Consider the following 19,012-nt stretch of genomic DNA (forward strand, 5'->3'; position numbering starts at 1 on the left):
TGTTTTGGATACAAAACATCATTCAAAGAGTTGAATGAAATTTTGAGCTCATCATAAATCCAAGCAAGCAAGTACAGAGTAAGTATTATCGAAAAATAATTATAATAGACTAGCGAAATTTGCCTCGGTAGATAATGTTATAGATCTCTTTACCAAGCCTCTACACGGACCAGTCCATGAGACGCATCGACAGTCAATGGGAAAAGGGTACGTAAGTAGTTGGCTTCAGGTCAAGTGGGAGATTATTAGAGTAGGTGATTGGCAAGCTACCTTGAGGTTGTGGTCTTTCATGTACTTGTCTGAAACAATCTATTTCATATTAATGCAGTACACCTATTGGCATTCTATATCTACAGTCCCACAGATATAGTCCTAACGAGTTACTCTATTACATTGAATTGGTTTAGTAGAATCATGAGATAATTCAATATAAGTAATGTAACTCTTAAACTAGTTCCTCTTCGATATCGGCCTTTCTATTTCGAGACTAGAACTTCGTTTATGTGTACCGCTTCCATCAGTCATTGTGTTGTGAGATTAGCATACTTGAGTGGGTGCTCATAGAGATGAGTTCACTGAACTCCCTCACCCTTGAAATCTCTAAGTGGTTCCTAGTTATCGAGTAGAGGTTTCTATTTTATATTTGTACATCATTAATCCTTAAGCCCCATCACCGTGGCTTCATTAGAAGACCAGCTGTGTCGTGACTTGTCCTTGAGTCTCATCGAAGAACGATCAAAGGCCAATGTCTGTACAGTCCCAAATCTAGTTATAATTATGTGTATTGTAGTAGGGTGTGTTTTCTATTAATTTATAATCCATGGAATCTCTGGCAAGATTTGACTGTAGGGTGATTAGATAAAAATGTTTTCTTCAAATCACACACGAACGGATTATATTACTTAGAATGATCACACAATGATCAAACTAAGAAGAGATCCGAGTGGACCAATGCCTCTTGTTTAATCGGGACATATGCGTTGAAGGGATTTTATTGTATGTTAACTATATCACACGCTTCTTGCATACACTTAATTTGTATTTAGGGAATCATGATGCATACTTGTTAGACGCCAATCTTGATCCGTTGGGCATTGCCTGATTTGATCGATGGTTGAGATAACATGAGTATTATCTTAATAAGGATTTTTGGGAGGAGTCCATTTAAGAACAATGTGTTGTTCGAATCACAAAGAGTTGTGAGCCCACAGCTAGCTTATACCTGAACCATTGAGGGTCACACTACTCGTGTCCTAGAGATCGTTGGTTACAACGAGCTAAGATTAAATTGTTAATCTTTGTATAGTTTGATATCAATATGATTGAACCCAAAATTCATAATTGTGAATTACCGATTGGAATAAATTGAGAGAAAGAAATTTGCACCGATTTAACGAGCTTTCTAAATTGGGAAAGTTTCCCGATTTAATATGTGCTGAATCGGAAATTGGGAAATTTCAAGTGGCACTCGTATTGACAAGAAATTTATCCTTGTCTCAAATTTATGATTTTTATAATTTTGGGAGCGTTCATTTGTAAGAAATGAGATTAAAAAAAGATGGCCCAATGTCTTAATGGACTGGATCCACTTAAGCCCAGTAGGTTATTTGATAACCTAGTATATAAGGGAGCTTAAGACACAAGGGATAATCATATTTTTTAATCCGAAACCTTAGCCGACAGCCCCCTTCCTTGTTCGCGCCACACCGCCGCCGCCGGTCGCTGCCAGCCGCGACGCCATTGCCCCCTACACCGGAATGCATTCCGCTTGGAATTTTTATCCTTGTTTTATTTTAGTTGTAATATAAATTTCCTATATCTTGTGAAATATGATCAATGGGTCGGAGATTCATTATGAAACGTAATTCAAAGTTTTGGAAGACGACGAAGATATCATTCTAGCGAAAGAAGATTCGAAGAAGTCTAAATCTGCTCTCGTAATTTTCTGTTGAATATTCACCATAATTCAACAGTCTGTTGGATTAGCGTGAAATTTAGACAGAAGCGTCCCAGGTCATGATTCTAGAATCATACACAAGGAATTGGGCAGAATATAAATACACACGTAGATATTAAAGTCGGAGCAGGTCTGAAAATTCCAGGCGAAAAACAGTTTCGGAAAAGATTCACTCTTGGAATCTCACGCTTCAAGAAGTAATGATTGAGACCTCGTACTTTAATTATTACATAATTAATTTCCTTTAATTTGGATTGTGTGAATTTGTAATTATGTGACATAATCGCAGGAGATATGTTTCTATGATGAATTGTTTGTAAATAAGCATACTATATTTATTTATTGAATAAAAAATAAATGTGTACGATTTATTTCGTTTTTCAAGCCTACTGGTTGATCGATTTTAATTATATATTTAATTAAAATATATGCGAGCATGTATGTTGGTGAATGTAAGCAATCAGGTACAATGAATTGACTAATGTGGACGGGTGTATATTATTATAAAATTTGTTTATATAAAAAAAATTTGTTTTCCGCTGTGTACAGTGACTGATTCCTAACAATAAGGAGAGGAAGAATGCTTACCTCGAAGCTAATGCTATTGCGAGAGAACAAATGCGTAGCTTGAGGCTAATGCCATTAGGTGAGGAAAAATGCCTAGCTTGATGCTAATACTATTAGGAAATAGCGAATGCTAGCTTGAACCTAATGCCATGAAGAGAGAAAGTTAGCTCAAAGCTAATCCGATTAGGAGAGGACAAATTCTTAGCTTGAAGCTAATGCCATAAGGTGAGGAACAATGCTTAGCTTGAAGCTAATGCCATTAGGATAAGAAGAATGATTAGCTTGAAGCTAATGCTACTAGAAGAGAACAAATGTTTAGCCTCAAGCCAATACCATTGGGAGAGGAAAAATGCCTTGCATGATACTAGTTCCATAAGGAGAGTACGAATGATTAGCTTAAAGCTAATGCCATAAGGAGATGACAAATTTTTAGTTCGAAGCTAATGCTATTACGAGAGGACAAATGCTTAGAAGCTAATGCCATTAGTTGAGGAAGAAATCTTAACTTGAAGCTAATTAGATTAGAAGAAGAATAATACTTATTTAAAAAAAATGCGTTTAGGAGAGGACAAATGCTTAGCTTGAATTCAATCCCATTAGGAGTGGAAAAATATGAAGCATGGAGCTAATGTCATTAGGTGAGTAGAATGCTTAGCGTGAAGCTAATGCAATTAGGAAAGGGAAAATGCTTAACTTGAAGCTAAATGACATAAGGAGAGGAAGAATGTTTAGGTCCAAGCTAATGCTATTACGAGAGGACAAGTGTGTAGCTTGAATCTAATGCCATTAGGTGAGGAAGAATGCCTAGCATTAAGCTAATGGGATTAGGACAGGACAAATGCCTAGCTTGAAGCTAATACCATTAAGAGAGAAACAATGCTTATCTCGAAGCCAAGGAAATTAGGAAATGACAACTGCTTAGCCTGAAGCTAATGCCATTAGGTGATGAAAAATTCTTACCTTGAAGCTAACGACATTAGGAGATGAATAACGTTTAGCTTGATGCTAATGCCATTAGGAGAGGACAAATTCTTAGCTTTAACCCAATGTCAGTAAGAGAAGAAGAATGCTTAGCACAAAGCTAATGCCATAAGGAGAGTAAGAATGCTTAGCTTGAAGCTAATTCTATAAGAAGAGGAAAAATGCTTAGCTCGAAGCTAATGCTATTACGAGAGGACAAATGCTTAACTTGGAGCTAATGCCATAGGTGAGGAAAAAAGCTTAGCTTGAAGCTAATGTAATTAGGAAAGCAAGAATGCGTAGCTTGAAGCTAATATTTTTAGGAGAGGAAAAATGCTTATCTTTAATCGAATGCCATCAGGAGAGAAATAATGCTTAGCCCAAAGCCAGTGCCATTAAGAGAGTAAGCATTAAGAAATGAAGAATTCTTACCTTGAAGCTAATTCTATTACGAAAGGACAAATGCTTAGGTTTAAGATAACGGAATTAGGAGAAGAATTCTTAGGTTGAGGCCAATGCCATTAGGAGAGAAGGATGCTTAGCACAAAGCTAATTCCATATGGAGAGTAAAAACTATTAGCTTGAAACCTAATGCCAATTATGAGAGGAAGAATGCTTAGCTCGAAGCGAATGCTATTACGAGAGGATAAATGCGTAGGTTGAAGCTAATGCCATTTGGCGATGAACAATGCTTAGCTTGAAGATAATGCTATTAGGAAATAACAAATGCTCAGTATGAAGGTAATGCCATTAGGATAGGAATAATGCTTAGCTTGAAGCTAATTCTATTACGAGAGGAAAAATTCTTAGCTTGAAGCTAATGCCATTATGTAGAGAAAACTGAGCTTGAAGCAAATGCTACTAGGAGATCAGGAAGAAAGAATGCTTAGCTCGAAGCGTATGCCATTGGGTGAGGAATAATGCTTAGCTTGAAGCGTATGCCATTAGAAGAGGAATAATGCTTTTTCGTGAAGCTAATGATATTAGGATAGGACAAATTCTTAGGTTGAAGCTAATGTCATTAGGAGGGGAAGAAGACCTAGCATGAAGCTATTGCCAAAAAATGAGTAAGAATGTTTATATTGAAGCTAATTCCATAAGGAGACAAAGAATGCTTAACTCAAAGCTAATCCCATAAGGAGAGTAAGAATGCTTAGCTTCAAGCTAATGCGATAAGAAGAGGAAAAATGCTTAGCTTGAAGCTAATGTTATTACGAGAGGATAAAAGCATAGCTTAAAGATAATGCCATAAGGAAAGAAGTAATTCTTAGCTCGAAGCTAATGCTATTTTCAGAGGACAAATGCTTAGCTTGAAGCTAATGCGGTAGCACAATACATCGCCACGATGGTAGGAAACGCTCCCCCCGCGATCCCAGCTAATGCTCCACCCCCAGTGCCACCCAGGGTACAACAACCGGCCCAGAACAACGATAATCGGATAAGTGTGTCCTCATCCACCTCAGATCCACGGTCCCGGATGCAGCTATCTACCAATCACATGGAGCCACAACCCAGACAACAACACCACCATTCACCCTAACGGGGTGATGCGTCTCCACGAAGAGCTCATTTCCTGAATGAAGGGGAAGACGAGATAAATAGTAGAGTATCTCGCCAAAACCAGTTCCCCCAAGTGGACAACCCAATTGACGGAAGAGCGCCAGTCCCAGCAAGGCGCAGTTCTTTCACCATAAACATCCTCAACGAGGTATTGCCTCAAGGAGTGAAAGTATCAGGCTTACCTCAATTCGAAGGAACCACCGACCCGCAGGAACACATAGAAAAGTTCCACGCTATGGCAGATTTATATGGCCCAACAGATGCAGCAATGTGCCAGATGTTCCGCACCACTCTCTCCAAACAAGCCATGAATTGGTTCAATGCTCTACCCACATGATCAATCGACACTTTCGCTCGGTTATCATTGCGTTTCACAAACCAATTCGGCATCAATAAGAAATACGCTAAAACTCCAGCACATCTCTTTTCTATCGTACAGAGAGACAATGAAACACTCCGCAACTACATCAGGCGTTTTGTGGAAGCTGTTCATGAAGTTCCCAGTGTAGGACTAGACATGCTCTCAGGGATTATGCAGCAAAACCTGAAGTCCGGTAGGTTCAAAGAATCTATCGCAGGAAGACCTCCTGACAACTTAGATGAGTTGTTAAATCGAGCTGAAAAATACATACGCATTGAGGAGGCCTCGGCCAATGCTCCTCCCAAGAGGAAGAGAGAAGATGACCGCCCAGATATTAGGAGACAAGATGATCGACGTCCTCCACCCCCCACCTCAAGGCCAATCATCTTCAACTTATAATCGATTCACTCCACTCAACACTCGCCTCACTGAAATCCTTCATGTGATAGAACAAAAAGGTCTGGCAGAGCCTCCACGCCCAATGCGAAACGAGAAAGATCGGATCGCTATTGTCGATTCCACAAAGATAAAGGGCATACTACCGAGGAATGTGCACAACTCAAATTGGCGATTGAGAGACTGATCAAGCAAGGCTACTTAGGCGAATACATTGATAAGCCTCGAAATAAGCGCCTTGATGATCTTCCACGCCAAGATAACAATCGAGATCAACAACAACGGCGAAAGGAGGGGGGTCATCGACGCGACCCAGATAACAATGATAACCAACCCACCTGGGGAGTCATCTCCTTTATCTCCGGAGGACCGGCAGGTGGCGACTCACAAAATGCAAGACGCACCCTCGCTCGATCAGCACGTATGAATCAAGAACATACTTCTCCATCCGCATCTGTCTATCAAATACGAAGACCTGATCACAACATAGTCTTCAACTCCTCGGACCTTGAAGGTCCAAATGAAGATCATGTCGATGCGTTGGTGATAACATCAACGGTGGCCAATTTCTTAGTTAAGAAGATATTAGTTGACGGTGGGAGCTCAGCCAACATTATGTATCTCCACACATTCAAGCAGCTGGGCATAGATAACGCCCGATTCAGCCCCATCACTACACCACTGAAAGGATTCACGAGAGAGGGTGTTTTATCCATGGGGGAAGTAGAGTTACCCATCTCCTTAGGGAAAATCCTTGTCGAGTTACGAAAATGATAAAATTCCTCATCGTCGATAAACCATCCCCTTATAACATCATCCTAGGAAGGCCAGTGATCCATACATTCAAGTCTGTGCCTTCATCTTACCACCAAAAGAGGAAATTCCCCACTCCTTATGGAATGGGAGAGTTACTTGGAGATAGGCTTCTCGCTCGAGAATGTTATGCAAGAGCTCTACGTGAGCCATCTAAGAGACCTAATCCTTTAGGGAGAGGAGACGACACCCCGAGACACGATAAGCGAAAATGGGTCAATGCAGTCATCGAAGCTGACAAAGAAATCCTAATCAGCGTACCTAATGACACCGCCAAGCTAGCAGCGGTTGAAGAGCTAAAATCAGTAGAACTCATACCCGGAGATAATTCTAAGCTTCTCCACATCGGCTCTGATCTAGATCAAGAAGTGGAGAATCAGCTAGTTAACTTCCTTAGACACAATGGGGACGTTTTTGCTTGAAAAGCTCAAGATCTGACGGGAATTCCTCCCAAAGTAGTATTGCATCGACTAAACGTTGACAAAAGATTGAAACCGGTCAAGCAAAGTAAAAGGACTTTCGGTCCTGAGCGCAACAAACATATCAAAGAGGAAGTGGCAAAACTCTTAGATGCATGCCACATTAGATCAGTCTAGTATCCCGAGTGGTTATCCAATGTGGTATCAGTACCTAAACCCGGAGGCAAGTGGAGGCTATGTGTAGACTTCACCGACCTCAACAAGGCCTGCCCGAAGGATCCATTTCCCTTACCAAGGATCGACCAGCTCATAGACTCAACCTCACGGTGCGAACTTCTCAGCTTCCTTGATGCATATCATGGATACAACCAAATATTGCTCGCCCCAGAAGACCAAGAGAGAGCTAGTTTCATTACAGACCAAGGCATCTACTGCTATCAAGTCATGCCGTTCGGTCTCAAGAATGTAGGAGCTACTTACCAACGCCTGGTGAACACGATGTTCGCGGAGTTGATTGGTAAGAACATGGAAGTATACATTGATGACATGCTCGTCAAGCGTATTCAAGTCGCTGATCATCTAACCGATTTAAGTCAATGCTTCTCCATCTTACGTAAATACAAGATGAAGCTCAGTCCCCTCCAATGTTCTTTCGGAGTTCGAGGCGGAAAATTCTTAGGGTACATGATATCACAACGGGGAATTGAACCCAACCCGACAAAGATTGAAGCTATCACCTCCATGGCCCCTCCCACATCGATTAAGAAGGTCCAACAACTTAACGGTTGTTTGGCAGCCCTAAACCGATTTATATATCCCGATCAGCTGATAATGTCCTTCATTTCTTCAAGGTATTAAGAGGTGGGAAAAAGTTTGATTGGAATGAGGATTTCCAAAGAGCTTTCACATAATTGAAAGCATATCTTACTTCCCCACCTCTAATAACGAAGCCCCAGCCAGGAGATACTCTCTTCCTATATTTGGCTACTTCTGCTGATGCCATTAGCGCAGTGCTCATTCGGGATGGTGAAAAAGGTCACCAACCGATATATTACATAAGCCGAGCTCTTCAAGGCTCAGAGCACCGCTATACTAATATGGAGAAACTTGCTCTCGTCCTCATCAATGCAGCCAGAAAGTTACGTCCGCACTTCCAATCGCATCAGGTGATAGTTCTCACCAACTATCCCCTTAAACAAATATTGAGAAGCCCCGAGACTTCCGGACGATTAGCTAAATGGGCTATAGAACTAAGTGAATATGGGGTCGAATTCAAACCACGCCCAGCCATCAAAGCCCAAATTCTGGCAGACTTTGTAGTAGAGATGACTACATCGGAGGAGAGCACCTCCATACCCACTTGGACCGTCAATGTCGATGGATCCTCTACCACTACAGGAGGAGGCACGAGTATAGTATTAACAAGCCCAGATGGTGATGAATTCGAGTATGCTCAGCGATTTAATTTCAAAGCTTCTAATAATGAAGCCGAATATGATGCTTTGATCGCTGGTATCCGCCTTCCTTTAGCAGTAGGAGCTCGCAAACTCATAATACATAGCGACTCCCAGTTAGTGGTCAACCAAGTCCTTGGGACCTATGAGGCCATAGAAGAATCCATGGCTAAGTATCTTGCTCTTGCACTTACCCTCCTCTCAAAACTGGATAGCTATGAGATAAAGCAAGGACCATGAGCCAATAATATTGATGCAGATAAGTTCGCTAGACTTGGTAGTTCTATGGCAAGCATTGGAAGCCGGAAAATCACCCTTCTCACGCTGAAATACGCTGAAGAGAACGAACCCTGAAATACGCTGAAGAGAACGAACCCTGTTGGATCATCCCCATTACAAACTATCTCAAATACGGGGAACTTGCGACTGAGATCGTCCAAGCGAAGAAAATAAAGACAAGAGCGGCTCGTTTCCTAATGGTAGGTGCAGATCTCTACAAGCGAGGGTTCTCCTTCCCCTATCTTAAATGCCTTAACCCATCAGCAGCAGACTATGTGCTACGGGACGTACATGAAGGCATCTGTGGTAATCATTTAAGTGGAAGAAACTTAGCTCTCAAAATATTGAGACAAGGTTACTATTGGCCCACAATGCATGAAGATGCGAAAAGACTAGTGCAGAGATGCAAGCCTTGCCAAGAACACGCCAACATCCTTCATCTCCCAGCGGCACTGATGCAACCGATTGACAGTCCCATACCTTTCGCTCAATGGGGAGTTGACCTGGTCGGTCCCTTTCCACCAGCAACCGGATGACGCAAGTTCCTCATTGTAGCTGTAGATTACTTCACCAAGTGGGTGGAAGCAGAACCTTTAGCTCGCATTCGAGAGGAAGACATAATCCAATTCCTCTGGAAGAACATGCCGCTTCGGGATCCCCGGTTCCATTATTTCAGACAATTGAACCCAATTTTGTGGAGACAAAGTTAAGAGTTGGTGTCTTGGCTTATCTATTAAGCAATTCTTTACTTTGGTTGCCAACCCCCAAGCAAATGGTCCAACTGAAGTAACCAATCGCACGATACTTCAACATCTCAAGACAAGGCTTGGAAGTGCGGAGTTGTTCGATTTGGCGTTAGTGGTTTTGGGCTTGTTCAGGGATTAAGTTTGAGAGATTATTAATAGCTTGATTGTGGTCTTGTGGTGCGTCGGTGGGAGTGCTCGAGTTTCCACGGGTTATACGTCTCGCCATTATTTCTATATTAATTACCATTAATAAGTAAAGAAAGTAAAACACATAAAGAAAATAATTCACGTACTTTACCGAATGGTCTGAGCATCGCGTCTCAAGTAGTCTCTAAACCGTGAAGTTCGTACGAGTACATATGAACCATGCTCTGATACCAACCCTGTAGCACCCTCCTTCTAATCGGGCGATAAATCGAACCGGTTATCGGAATACTATTTAATTAGCGGAAGCAAAAGGATCTCTTTGTAATTTTTAAAAACTTTGGAATGGGACAAAAATGCAATTATCAAAAAATCTCTTCTTTTGGGTATTTAAAAGCTTTCCATTTTCCGAAAAATTTCTTAGGTTACTTGTAGTCGAATAAAGGTTTCGTTTGGAAACAAGTTTCGAGAGGAGGTTTTATCGTTCGAGTGCTACACTATCAACTATCAATTTTGGTTCGAAACGAAATCAGAGTTTGGAAAGGGTATTTTGGTGAGTATTTCGAACACTACTAATGGAGCCGTGAAAATAGCAAAATTACTAAACGAGCTATTTTATAATAAAAGTTAAGTACGATCCATACCGGATTTGAGTTCAAAATATATGAAAAGGAAAATACGAAGGTTTAATATTACATCACCAAAAGAAAACCCAAAATATATAGCATCGTACAACTTCCAAAAACTCGGGCAAGACCTCGATCCGCTACTCGATCCATTCTGGTGGAGGGTTACTAGCACTACTACCTGCAATTAAAAGGCATCTATATGAGCTATAAAGCTCAGTAAGAAATCCGATTAAATATCGAACATTGAAAATACGTTATATATAATATATAATATTATATATATCCATCCTTACCCACATTCCAAAACTTCACAAGACAAACGATAAATCACATAATTCACGGAAAAAGTATTCACACATAAACACGTAAATATGCAAAATGACTAAAATGCCCTTTTTATGAAAATCGTGAAAAACACATTTTTCGTTTTATCGGATCCGTGAAAGATTAATTTATGTACCTGAATAATAAACCTGTTACGAGCCCGTTTTCACTAAGTGGAATCAAACCACAATATTTCATCCTACTTGGATACCGGTCCTCTATATCCGAGTTGTTTATTACCCGGTATTCCATTAATCTTTCAAATTTAAAAACCATGAAATGAATCATTTTTAAAATAATGCTTAGAACACTTATATGACTAACACATAAAATCACAAATATCAATCAAGTGCCACAAAACCACACAAATATCACAACTTCCCACATATTTATAATTTGGGCAAAATCCCCAAATTCACACACATAACCACACACGGCACACACACACATATACATTCAGCACCACACACATACACACATATTCAGCACACACATATGCAGCCAACACATTAAAACACCACCATTCAATGTTCAAACCATGCTTGTAAAGCAAAGCCATCTTTATCTTTCATTTAATGAACTTATTACCACTTCTAGGTAATAATTCATCCCAAATAAATTCCAACAGCAATTAAACCACACCCATGCAGCAATTAAGGTACAAAATCCCAAGTTTCATTACTCATAATTATTAGGGGTCTTTACAAATAAGCCCAACAATGGGTACTTATTTATAAAGAGATCAAGACAAAAAACTTCTTTACCAATAAGTCCACACATGCTCCAGATTTTTGTAAGGGACTAAAATAACCCCTCATACTTTAATATGCTCCAATTTCATCCTTAACTTTATTTAACCTCAATTTGACCCCAAATTTCACAAATTATTGAATTTTGACCAAAACTTTTTTTTTTCAAATTTTTTTTTTTCAAAAACTTTTTTTTTCCCGCCGAATTCTGGCGTTGACCGGCGGTCAACGCGGTCTCCGGCGTTGACTTTTCAACTTTTTTTTTTCTTTCTTCCGGATTCCGGCGTTGACTTTTTTAATTTTTTTTAATTTTTTTTTAATTTTTTTCTTCTTTTCTTTTTGAAAGAATTTATGGTCCCGAATTCGTTTAATACAGAGATGTTATCTTAAGTGTTATGACACTTGAGAAAATATGCAGCGGAAATATAAAGATAAAAAGACAATACTCAAATCTAAAAATGTTCACAAGTAAAAACTTGTGAACTTGCCCTTTACAGGACGGAAAAATTATATTAAAACAGTATTCCAAGAATACAAATAGAAGATGTACGAAAACTTCTTCCTTATGAATGAATCATTAATATGATCATTCTTACATTCAAATCTAGGAACAAAAAGAGAAATATTAAAAATTCTAGATTTCAAAGAATGTACTCGTGAGGAGTACGTACAAACAGATTCTAGAAACACACTAAAACTCTCGTAGATAAACTTCAGCACTCGGTTTTTGTTTCTTCGAAATCTGTATCTTTCTTGAGTCTTGGGTTTGGTATTTATAGACTTTCCAAGCTTCCACTCCTCAGCCCATGATCTGCAAGAAAACCAACCACAAGAGCACTCAAGAAAATGGGTTAGTGGGTTAGTTTAAGGAGTTAGAATAATATTCACAATTAAACCCACTAAGCACTACTTAGCCCACTAAGTCATAACACTTAGCCCACTATGTCATAACTAAAATTTAGTTTGAAAGTAAGAGAGTTAAAAACACTTTTGTGGAAAACCCACGTGTTTCAAACTCCCCCTTTTTAACTTTCTGATCAAAACTAAATTTTAGCAAAAACTCCCCCTGAGACATCGCTTGAACTCCCCCTGAATTTGATAATAAACATAATATAGAAAAAATCAATTCAAAACAAATTCAGCAAGGTAGTCCAACAAAAAGAAAATAAACAACCAAAGTGCAGTCCTAAACAAAAGTTCAGAGGGAAAAATAAAAACAGACCAAAATCAAATATCGTTCATAAACACAATTAAAGTAGAATATCCAAAGTCTCCTCAGTATCAACTGCTGCTCCTCCAACACCAGCACTGGATCCACTGCTTTTCTCTGCTCCTTGAGCTTCACCCTCATTCTTTGCTCCTTCTTCATTAACTCCTTGCTCTCTGCCTCAGGCATCCAAAGGATGAGAAGTTCCTGCTTCAACTTCATGACTAACTTTTTCTCCCCCTTTTTGATCAGAAAGAGCTTTTTGGAGCATTTCCACCATGGACTGGTGATAAGTAATCTGAGCTAGAGAGTGAGTAAGCTGTTGTAACAAAAGATCTCTAGGAACAGAAACAAGAATGTCAGGAGTGTTGTCAACATGAGGAGCAACACCTTCAGTACCAAGATTATTTTGACCTGATTCAGTTGAGAGGAAATTATCTCCATTCCAGGGAAGATCTTGGACATGATGAGCTTTTAGAAAATTTGGAGAAACAGTGATCATGCCAAGTGGAGTGTGAAGATATTCTGATTCATCTTGGCCCAAATTTTGAGAAAGTAAAATGGAGTAGATGAGAGAAGGGTAAGGAAGATGAGTGGATGATGAAATTTTCTGGGCAAGATGACCTATATTATGAAAGAAAAGCTTTCCAAAATCAACTGGTAATCCCATCCCCAGTTTGTACATGAGTACTGCATGAGGTTTAGTTACTACAGATACATTTTTGGATGGAATCCAATTCATCACTGTGAGTCTAAACAGGACAGAATAAAATGCAGTGAGTTGAGAAACTTTGAATTTTCTGGGGTGAGCAGGCCAACATTTTAGACGATTTCAAGAAAGAGTCTTACAAACCTCAGTAAAATCACCATAATTATCCTCATCAATCACACTAGGAGTTTGTAAATGAGAGTTGATAATTTTGGGAGAAAAGGAGAAAATGAAATTTCGCACAAAAACTTTGCCAAAGTTTGGAGAATTTTTCTTTAAAAAGGAGGTTTGCAAATTGGCATAAAATTCCTTCACAACAGTGGGATCATAAGGACAGGCAACCTCAACTAGACTAAGGATTTTTCTTTGATCAAGAAAAGAAGTGATCCTATGTCTATCAAACTCATCCTTGGAAATTTTCTTTTCCTCAATGAATTGGCAATTCATGATTTGAGGACTCAAATTTGAATCAGATTCAAAATAAAAAGTAGGACTGAAGGCATTGTTTACCTCAAAAGGGGTTGACAGATCCTTCCCATCCAAGTCTGGCTCTTCTTCCTCAGAGAATTCCTCATCTTCTGAGTCTTGAAGTTCATCTGGAATGTATGCCGGTTCAGGTGATGCAACCAGTAAAAACTTGTGAACTTGCCCTTTACTGGACGGAAAAATTATATTAAAATAGTATTCCAAGAATACAAATAGAAGATGTACGAAAACTTCTTCCTTATGAATGAATCATTAACATGATCATTCTTACATTCAAATCTAGAAACAAAAAGAGAAATATTAAAAATTCTAGATTTCAAAGAATGTACTCGTGAGGAGTACGTACAAACAGATTCTAGAAACACACTAAAACTCTCGTAGATAAACTTCTGCACTCGGTTTTTGTTTCTTCGAAATCTGTATCTTTCTTGAGTCTTGAGTTTGGTATTTATAGACTTTCCAAGCTTCCACTCCTCAGCCCATGATTTGCAAGAAAACCAACCACAAGAGCACTCAAGAAAATGGGTTAGTGGGTTAGTTTAAGGAGTTAGAATAATATTCACAATTAAACCCACTAAGCACTACTTAGCCCACTAAGTCATAACACTTAGCCCACTAAGTCATAACTAAAATTTAGTTTGAAAGTAAGAGAGTTAAAAAACACTTTTGTGGAAAACCCACGTGTTTCACTTTTTTTTTTTTTGTAACTTTTTTTTTCCCGTTTAAACATCAATATTGTTGTGATTGACAGTAATATTAACTATATTACTGTTAAACACAGTAAAATTAACTAAACTATAGTTTAACACAGTAATATTGCTATATTAATCTCTAGCACATTAATATTAACACAACAAAACTCATTATTATTGTGTAATAAAGTAATATTACTATGTTGACCGTTCAACAAGTGTAAACATAATAAAAAAAACCAAAAGAATTAATATTACTGTGTAGTAATATTACTATAGCAACAGTAATATTACCGTCAACCACATTAATATTACAACAATAGACAGTAATATTATTACGTTACTCTGTGAATAACTCAAACAAACAAACATCGAAACAAAATAATAATATTGATGTGGTTGACAGCAATATTACTATTACGTAGACTTGTCAACAAATCAAAAAAAAAAATAGTATTACATTAATTTACTGTCAACGGCAGCACAATTACATAAATGTATTGTCAACGGCAGTACAATTACGATAATTTACTGTCATTGACATTATAATTATGTTAATATAATGTCAGTGACAGTACAATTACGGTCAACGTTTAGCGGCGGACGTAAAAAAAAAAAAAAACAAACCAAAAGAAAAACTAAAAAAAACACTAAAAAAAGTCAACGCCAGGGACCGCCGGAAACCGGCGAAAAAATCCGGAAGAAAAGAAAAGAAGAAAAGAAAAAAGCAAAAAAAAAAAAAACAAAAAAAAGTCAACGCCGGAAACCGGCGAAAAAATCCGAAAGAAAAAAAAACAAAAAAAAAATTGAAAAGTCAACGCCGGAATCCGGCGGTAAAATTGTTTTTTTTGAAAAAAAAATATTTGTGAAAAAAAAAGTTTTGGGTCAAAATTGAATAATTTGTGAAATTTGGGGTCTAATTGAGATTAAATTAAGTTAAAGGATGAAATTGGAGCATATTAAAGTATGCTAAAAAAAAGTCAAAATTGAATTTTTGTGGTCAAAATTGGATTTTTGTAGACAAAATTCATTAAATTGGGCAATTAAGAATTGAGTATAAATGGTTGAGGGTAATATTGGGATATACATGAGTGTTTCATTTATTTATAATAAATATTAAATGGATGGACTTATTGGTGAAAGAGATATAGCCCCTAAACCTAGAATAATAAGCATGCTTGGTTGGGGACGTTATCACAAAAACCCCTAATAATTAATTCAAAGACATGGAATATTAAAGCACAAAACATAATAAATAGCATGCATACTGTTCTAATTTCGAAATAATAGTAAACAAGTTCCAAAAATTCTCAAATTAAATCCTAGATCTCCTAACTGATCCATGTTTTAATTTCAGAAATCATTTTAAATTTTCATAAAGTTTCAAATTTTCTTTGAATTAAAAACTAGGAAAAATCCCTTTTTCTTTAAAAAATCCAAAACTCTACTATAACTTTAACTACTTTGAAACTTTTGTAAAGAAAATTTTTTCCCCATTTAATACTTTCTGGAAAACAGATTTCAAAATTTAGAAATGACAGATTTTTCGGAAATTACATTTTTGACCCCAAAGTTTTAAGATTTACACATGCAACCACACTTAAAGTTCAAAACCCACTTTTTCATGAAAAATCCCTAACAATTTGAGATTTTAGTTGACCAAATGCAGAAGACAAAGTTAAAAAGTCACTTTAGGCAGAAATTTTGAAAATTACATTTTTCACCCCAAAATCTCTAGATCTATACATGCAAGACCACTAGAAGTTCAAAAATCACTTTTTTCTTGCAAAACCTCTTTAAATCCGAAATTGTTCTTCAATAAATGCTGAAAAAAGATTTGAAAATACATTTAGGACTGACTTCTTAGAGATTATGAATTTGACCCCAATTTTTTTTCGATCTACACATGCAACCCCACAAAAGTTGAAAAATTCATTTTTCTTGAAACCCCTTTTTGAAATAAAAAAATTTCAATGCGTTTGGCCAATAAAACTTGTATCTACCTACTACCAACACAAATTATGCATGCAAGAACAAGAAATTAACACTCAACACATCTATTCCATTTTCCCCAAAAAATCCTAATTTTTCGAAATCACTCCAAATCTTTTAAGAAATTTTGAAAATCATTTTCATACTATTGATGCTTCTTAATTGCAGCAAGAAATCATAATTTCTTACCTTAAAACCGAAGAAAGAAAACAACCGAAGGAAGAGATGCTTTCAAACACCGAAATCTAACCAAGCCACTTTGATTGTGAAGGAGATGGTGTGAGCTTCTAAGAGGGATGTATTATTATCTCCCGTGAGTAGGCAAGAAGTCTTGATGGTGTTTTTGGTGTAGTGTAAAGCAAGGGTTAAACAGGGAACCTTCATTTTTATTTTTGGGATTTCTTGAAAATGTGAAGTTGAGGTGGAAGAAGAGGAGGCCGACGGTGGAGGTGGTGGCTTCGGTGGAGAGAGGAGGAGGAGAAAAATAGGGGGTTGATGTGTTGGGAGGAGAAGAATGTGTCTCTTCATCTTACTAATCATCTATTGTGTGTAGGATTAGAGAAAATGATGGCAATTTGCCAAGTGGAAAGATACTAATTTATTTATTTAAAACAAACACGACTTGCACTAACTACCACACACATATATACACGGTCACACACACACACAATATATATATATATATATATATATATATATATATATATATATATATATATATATATATATATATATATATATATATATATATATATAATCATACTTTAGTACTATATCTATAATTCATATAAGTCACCAATTTCGAAAATAATATAGCAAATAATTAAGATATGCAATTATTCACATAAGTCACGTAATTCACGAAATTCCTAGAATTTCAGTTTACGGAAATGATACTAAATCACATAAATCACACATATATATCTACTCACGAATTTCAAAGTAAATATCATGTAATCACCACATTCCAAATAATAAAATAATGCATGTAATTATTCACGTAAGTCGCGCAATTAGATTCACGTAATTCACATAATTAATATTACGTAAAATATCACCTAAGGATTCTCGAGTTAGGAATATTAATTTCGGGTGTTAGGGTTTTGGAAAGGTGGAGTGTTACAAAATTCATGATTTACTGCGAGCATGCTAATTGATTTACTGTCGATTAAATTAATTCACATGATTGTTATTTTTAATTTTCGCTGGAAGCGCAAAGGTACGCAATTAATTGTTTAAATAATTGTCGGACATGTGATTATGTGAATTAAATCCCTTTTTTTCGCATTTAATTTTTGTTTTCCGCTGCGTACACGTGCCTGATTCCCAACAGAATTCACGTATACAATGATAAGAGCGATTTCAAGATTTTGACAGAGTCAGCAAATGAAGGACAAGTTTTGATGGAAAACGGCAACTCAGCCAAAGTTCTGGAAAAGGAACAATTGAACTCCATTTCACTTCTAGCAAGAAACTTACTCTTATGAATGTTTTCTATGTTCCAAAGGTTAGAAAAAATCTCGTATCTGCAAATCTTTTATGCAAAAATGGCGTAAAAGTTGTACTAAAGTCTAACAGTTTGATATTGTCTAAGTAATGAGTCGTTGTTGGAAACGGCTATGCTTGTAACGGGATGTTCAAACTCAGCATTAATAAAATTTCTCCTTCTGCTTATATTGTTGATTCGCATAAATTATGGCATGAACGTTTAGGGCATTTAAATTTTGGTTATTTGAAATATATGTCTAACCATGGTTTTATAGATAATGCTCATAATAAAAAATTTAAATGTGAAATTTGCATTCAAGCAAAGATGACTGACTATAAAACATTTTCCTAGTGCTAAAAGAAATTATGAATTATTAAATATTGTACATGCTGATATATGTGAATAAAATGGAGTGCTCACCAGAGAATGAAAAAAAATTATAACATTTATAGATGATTAATACAGATATTTGTATGTATATTTAACGAGAACAAAAGATGAGGCTTTTGATATGTTTAAAAAGTAAAAAATAGAAGTTGTAAATCAAAAGGAAAAGAAAATCAAAGTATTGAGAACTGATAGGGGAGGAGAATATTTTCCAACCGGATTTTTGAGGTTATGTGAAGAACATGGAATAATTCATTAACAAACTCCATCCTATACTCTACAGCAAAATGGATTGGCTGAAAGGAAAAATAAGACGTTGGTGGATATGGCGAATTCGATGATTTTGAATGCTAAAGTTCCTCTCAATTTATGGGGAGAGGCTATGCTGACAGCATGTGATATTCATAGTAGAATTACGTCAAAGAAAACTCATGTGTCACCTTATGAAATGTGGAATTTCAAATACCAAATCTAAAGTATTTAAAAGTTCGGGGGTGTTTTAGCCTTTTATAGAGTTCATGATCCAGAAATTGGGACCTAGAGGTATGAGAAGTATTTTTGTTGGCTATGCAGAAAATTCTAAAGCCTATAGACTTCTAGATTTGGAGTCCAAAATCATAGTTGAATCACGTAATGTTGAATTTCTTGAAACCAAGTTTTGTAGTGATTCAACAAATGAAAATATAAGGCCT

At 37.0% G+C, this 19,012-nt stretch overlaps 1 protein-coding gene across 1 annotated transcript; it reads left to right on the top strand.

Annotated features, from left to right (window-relative positions):
• Positions 1-4,829: 4,829 nt before the first annotated feature.
• On the top strand, positions 4,830-6,575 carry LOC148767471 (uncharacterized). Its single transcript, XM_088824631.1, has 3 exons — positions 4,830-4,889; positions 5,484-5,782; positions 5,873-6,575. Exons 1-3 carry the CDS (start codon positions 4,830-4,832, stop codon positions 6,573-6,575), a joined length of 1,062 nt encoding a protein of 353 aa, XP_088680757.1.
• The last annotated feature ends 12,437 nt before the right edge of the window (positions 6,576-19,012 follow it).

The sequence above is a fragment of the Erythranthe guttata genome, chromosome 10, assembly GCF_056151865.1.
Source record: "Erythranthe guttata isolate IM_541 chromosome 10, IM_541, whole genome shotgun sequence".
Lineage (NCBI taxonomy): Eukaryota > Viridiplantae > Streptophyta > Magnoliopsida > Lamiales > Phrymaceae > Erythranthe > Erythranthe guttata.